Here is a 6,000-nt window from a genome sequence, read left to right as displayed (position 1 = left end):
CACTTCTAGAGTAATTTTAGAAGTTCACTTTTGATTTGTTTGAGTCCATTTTCTCATCTATTATAGTTATGGGACACAACAGTTTGTACTCTTAAACATTGTTTATTTTAGACTGTGATACCTGCCATAAGTTCCTGTGTATCATACTTTGTTTAGCTGTAACTTTTTTTTTCTCTTTTTTTTTGACCTGTGTGAATGAAAAATGTTCTAATTCTGTACAATTCCATGTTCTTTATTGCAATATATTATTTTGTTATTGATTCATTTATAATAAAAATATATAACATGAAAAACATTATTTTTGTGTCCATTTTAGGTCAATATGAAGAAACAAATTTACAGTTTACTGTAATATTGTTCACATTCCAGAAATGATCATTTGTAAAGGTGAACTGGACTTTTAGACAACAATGACCCACTTCCATACAACAGTACAGCATCTTACAGCTATAGTATAATGAACAGGGTGATACTGATGTTATTCAGAGCACAGTTTACATTATAGTGTGGCCAATGCTTAAAATTATATAGGTCAAGCTAGATGAGGGAAATGGACCATACCACTGTTTATGTAGATACTGTATGCATTCTTCTGTGCATTATGTACATAGTTATGTATAGAAACATTTTCAGATGATACTGCCTTCAAATGTAGTATATATGAATTCAAATTCAACAAATGCAAGCAATTTTGGCTTTTAAGACCAGATTGCATAATCACTTTACTATACAAGTAAGTTCCTTCTTGTCTCAGGTATCTCAGTAAAGATGACATCATTTCTGAATTACATTTTATACATAGATACTGTATCTGTCTTCTCAGTCTCTAGATGTAGTCACAATCTCTATTTCTGTGATAGGTACCAATTGCTCATCGTGTGTAGCAATACATCTCTAGAAAATTGAAGCATAAACAATTAATTGTTTTTATACAATATGAAAAAACTCCTGTAACACTTTATACTGTGTGTGTATGTGTGCATACCTCCCAACATTCAGGTTCAGGAGATGTCCAAGCTCTGGAAAGTGGGTGTGGCATCAGCTGTGAGGGGTGTGGTCTCATGGCAAGAGGGCACGGTCTCATGGGAAGCACATCCCTCTTTTCCTCACTGTGGGGGCATGCCCAGTGCTCTGTGGGCTGCTGGCCATCCCCCCTGTCCCTCTCTCCCGATGAATGCATGCACACGGTATCTATTTGCCACTGTTCTGCTAAGCAGAGCAGTAAGTGAGAGAGGGTCTCCCACCTGCCGCCCCCACTCCCTCCCCCCCCCCTCCTTCCCCACCGCGGGACACTGTTGCCTGCAGGTGGGACAGCGGGACAGTGCTCAAAAAAGGTAACTGTCCTGCTAAAATCAAGACAGTTTGGAGGTGTGTGTGTGTGTGTGTGTGTGTGTGTGTGTGTGTGTGTGCGCGTGTGTGTGTATGCAGTAAAAAATAAATACTGTAAGCAGTCCATATATGATAAATACCTCTGAGCTATTATCATTCGATGTCAGCCATAGTTTTATTTTCTTAGATGGATCTGGAATTGCTGTCATAAACAAAATCTTCATATATCTGAAAATATTTAGATAATTAATAATTAAGTTATCATTCAGATTTACAGGCACATAAACATTTGTACATATAGTATGTGGGCTGCTGATCATCTGGATGGAAATCTCATATGCTTACATTTGGAAGCACCTACTCCCTGCCAGTTTGCATGTGTTTGGAACTAGTCATCATCATCATCATCATCATCATCATCAATAAGCACTTATACTGGCTTACTCTACAGTATATTAGAGGCAAGCGATGTACCTGGATACCTGTACAGTATATTGACGTTTACATCCTGCCCTGTATTGGAGTTGCATCAATATTGCTCCATAAGTGCAAAGTACTTGAGAATGCCATGTCATAGCTTAATAATGCCTTTTCAGTCAATGTATAAATATACATATATGACTCTGCACCCCCTGTGCTTGTGTACACCAGGGGCATAACTACAGGGTCGCTAGACTGGCAAATGTACTTGGTCCCACAACGTCCCCGGTATCTGAGCTCTGGTGTCTGCATAGACCCAAAGCTGCTGCCTGGATTTCCAGACTCTTGGCTAATCTGCCGCGACCACGACGACGCTGCTTCCTGCTGAACCCAACTGACCCTCCGCTGTCTGCTGCTTGCCTCTGTCATTGGGGTCTGTCTGTGGAGGTTGGTGTCACTACAGGTAGCCCAGCAGCTGCCCATTGGTGTGTCTGTCCCCTGGGTGTGCCTCTGACCAGCATTTTATACAGCTTCCTCCTTGTCTGCCAGTTCTCTGCTTGGCTCCATTGGTACCTACACAGCTGCAGTTGCACATGTAGACTTAAGGGTTTATAGAAATCAAATAGGAGGCCCACCTTGAAAGTTTACCAGGGGCCTGCAAGCCTCTAGTTATGCCACTGGTGTACACTTGGCTCTTTAGCATGTTCAGTGTAAAAATATGCATGATAAGCTCTGGCAACAGGTGTACTGTGTGTGAAACTCAGCTTTAGGCACATGGTATACTATACCTTTGAAAATGGACCACATACCTTAAAGTACATACTGTATACATGCATTTTTGGCTCTACTGTAGTCAAGTACTACTGAGAATGCAGCAAAACCATTGACAATTAAACATAATTATCAGTAATAAAATGATGAATACTTTTGAAGAAAAAAACTGTCAATCAAGATCTATATTTCAAATGTAAACAACGGGTGGTGTAACATCTAATGGCCCAAATGCTCACGTTCCTCAGACCCCTTCTCGGTACAATTTGAGGAGGGCACAGTAAATGCAGCTGCACTCTCCAAGGGTACCTATTCTTCTTTCCTGATACACAGTGCACAACCTGGGAGGGTTGAGCGAAATCACCCGCCTTTATCTTTTTTTTTTTTTTTTCATGGAGACAGCAACGCCATGTTCAGATGCTGGTGAAAATTAACTAATTATGGGGTCTATTCATGACGCAGTGAAAAGTGTGGAGAAGTGAGCTAGTGGAGAAGTTGATCATGGCAACCAATCAGCATTGAAGTAACATTTATTATTTGCATACTATGAAATTAAACAGAGCAGCTGATTGGTTGCCATGGGCAACTTCTCCTCTGGCTTACTTCTCCAAACTTTTCACTGCTTCATGAATATACCCCTAAGTCTTTAACCGGGATCAGTACGAAATCCCGCTGGACGGGATCCCGGCGGTCGAAATACCAACACCATTATCCCGACCAGCAGAATCCCGACAGGGGTGGCGAGCGTAACGTAGCACCTTGTGGGCTCGCTGCGCTCGCCAAGCTGCGGGCACAGTGCCTCGCTACGTTCGGCACACTATTTTATTCTCCCTCTATGGGTGTCGTGGACACCCACGGAGGGAGAATATGTCGGGATTGTGGCGGTCGGGATTCCGGTGTCGGTATTTCGACGGCTGGGATTCCGTCCGGCGGGATCTTGACCGCATCCCCTTTAACCATACCTCCCAATCTGCGCATGCAAAAAGGTGCGTGGCCTATGAAAGGGGGTGTGGCTTCACAGTTGGGCCCGCAATCACGAGCCACGCTCCCGTTTTCATCACTGAGGGGGCATGCCCAACGCTCTGTGAGCTGCTGGCATGCCCCCTCTCCTCCTGCTCCACTGAATAGACGCTGTGCGCATGCGCCCAGTTTCTATTCACCACTGAGCAGCGAGTGCAGGAGCCTCCCAAATGCCCCCCCCCACCCCACCCCCCACCGCAGGACACTGCAACCCGCGGATGGGACAGCGGTACAGTCCCAAAAAACTGGACTGTTGGGAGGTATCCTTTAACTTTAGACTGAACTTAACAGGTAACCATTTTTTATTAACAAACAATCGAAAAACCTTGAAAAACCACAAAATAGCTGAGTTCTTTAGATACTTAGAGGAGCAGTAGGAGGCTCTGTAACAAGCAATGGTATAGTACAGTATATACTATATAAGGTAAATATAAACAGTATTTTAAAACTATATGTGCTAGGAGGACATACTGTAGAAGCTATCTGGTAAGGCAATAATTACATACTATCGATCATACTGAAGAATTCAACACAGAGGTGTTTGAAGGGATAATAGAGTTTGATGTATATGAAATTTAGTTTTACCATGGCATTTCATATTCATAGTTTTCCTGGTATCAGTAGTACAGAAATATTTTAGTAATTATTCATATTTATGCTGCAGTAAGTACTTTTTTCTAGAGATGAGCGGGTTCGGATTTAACGCCAGAATTAACGCCAGTTCGGTTTTATCCGGATTTTTTCTATTGGCTATCCAAAACACGTGACACCCGTGAGCCAATAAGATGCCGTTTTGAGAACCGAGTAAAACCGAACCCGCTCATCTCTACTTTTTTTCTAACAAATCAGTACATATTGTATATTTATTCACTTTTGCTCTAAAATTATGTCAGTGCAAAAGTAAAGGGCACTACACATCACATTAAAGGCAACATAACAATTATGCACAACATTAATATTGCATATGTAAGCTAGAGGTTGACAACCCAAGTTAATAGGTCAGTAATTATAAATGGAAAAAAAAAGAATGTAATCAAAAACATTTTACTGTCAATTTTATAACTACAAATAACAAAAAGAAAACCTTTTTTTCTTTTTCTTTTTATGCTATGTTCAAAAAATGCTCAAAAACATGAAAATGAACACACACACACAAAAACATAGAAAAATGTATTCAGAAGTTATATTTCATTAATAAACAGGAAAATGCTTACCTTTTAAATAGTAATACAACAAGAATCACTAATAGAGCTGAAACAATTGCAATAATCAAAATTATAGTCCAAACTGGAAATACTTGCGTGTCTGAAAAGAGAATATACTACATTGTATAAGGTGCACAAGATATATATATATATATATATATATATATATATATATATATATATATATATGTAAAAGAGCAAAAATGACAGCACTCAAAACCATAGTGCAGAATGAATAGATGGTGCAAGGCAGTAAAAATAAGAATTTACTTACCGGTAATTCTATTTCTCGTAGTCCGTAGTGGATGCTGGGGACTCCGTAAGGACCATGGGGAATAGCGGGCACTCTATAGAAAGATTTAGTACTATTTGGCGTTAAGGAAACTGTGCCCGGAAGAGCTGACATTACAAGGAAAGGATTTTGGAATCCAGGGTAAGACTCATACCAGCCACACCAATCACACCGTATAACTTGTGATAAACATACCCAGTTAACAGTATGAACAAACAATAGAGCATCAACCAATGGATGCCAACATAACATAACCCTTTATTAAGCAATAACTATATACACGTATTGCAGAAAGTCCGCACTAGGGACGGGCGCCCAGCATCCACTACGGACTACGAGAAATAGAATTACCGGTAAGTAAATTCTTATTTTCTCTAACGTCCTAGTGGATGCTGGGGACTCCGTAAGGACCATGGGGATTATACCAAAGCTCCCCAACGGGCGGGAGAGTGCAGATGACTCTGCAGCACCGAATGGGCAAACACCAGGTCCTCCTCAGCCAGGGTATCAAACTTGTAGAACTTTGCAAATGTGTTTGAACCCGACCAAGTAGCAGCTCGGCAAAGTTGTAATGCCGAGACCCCTCGGGCAGCCGCCCAAGAAGAGCCCACCTTCCTTGTGGAATGGGCTTTTACTGATTTTGGATGCGGCAATCCAGCCGCAGAATGAGCCTGCTGAATCGTGTTACAGATCCAGCGAGCAATGGTTTGCTTTGAAGCAGGAGCACCCAGCTTGTTGGATGCATACAGGATAAACAGCGAGTCAGTCTTCCTGACTCCAGCCATCCTGGCAACATAGATCTTCAAAGCCCTGACTACATCAAGCAACTTGGAATCCTCCAAATCACGAGTAGCCGCAGGCACCACAATGGGTTGGTTCAGATGAAAAGATGACACCACCTTTGGCAGAAACTGCGGACGAGTTCGCAATTCTGCCCTGTCCATATGGAAAACCAGATAGGGG

The 6,000-nt window shown here is 41.7% G+C and overlaps 1 protein-coding gene across 1 annotated transcript in view; it reads right to left on the bottom strand.

The window, feature by feature from the left end:
- Nucleotides 1–235: 235 nt before the first annotated feature.
- The window catches only part of LOC135051286 (interleukin-5 receptor subunit alpha-like), a 118,984-nt gene continuing 113,219 nt past the window's right edge, over nucleotides 236–6,000 (bottom strand). The window contains exons 9-11 of the mRNA XM_063957354.1: nucleotides 4,755–4,845; nucleotides 1,470–1,557; nucleotides 236–894 (exon numbers count right to left, since the gene is read on the bottom strand). Of these exons, the coding sequence (XP_063813424.1) occupies nucleotides 820–894; nucleotides 1,470–1,557; nucleotides 4,755–4,845 (254 nt within the window). The 3' untranslated portion in view covers nucleotides 236–819. The remainder of the gene's footprint in view (nucleotides 895–1,469; nucleotides 1,558–4,754; nucleotides 4,846–6,000) is intronic.

This window comes from Pseudophryne corroboree, chromosome 2, assembly GCF_028390025.1.
Source record: "Pseudophryne corroboree isolate aPseCor3 chromosome 2, aPseCor3.hap2, whole genome shotgun sequence".
Classification (NCBI taxonomy): domain Eukaryota; kingdom Metazoa; phylum Chordata; class Amphibia; order Anura; family Myobatrachidae; genus Pseudophryne; species Pseudophryne corroboree.
This window is presented reverse-complemented; position numbering and strand designations above follow the sequence as displayed.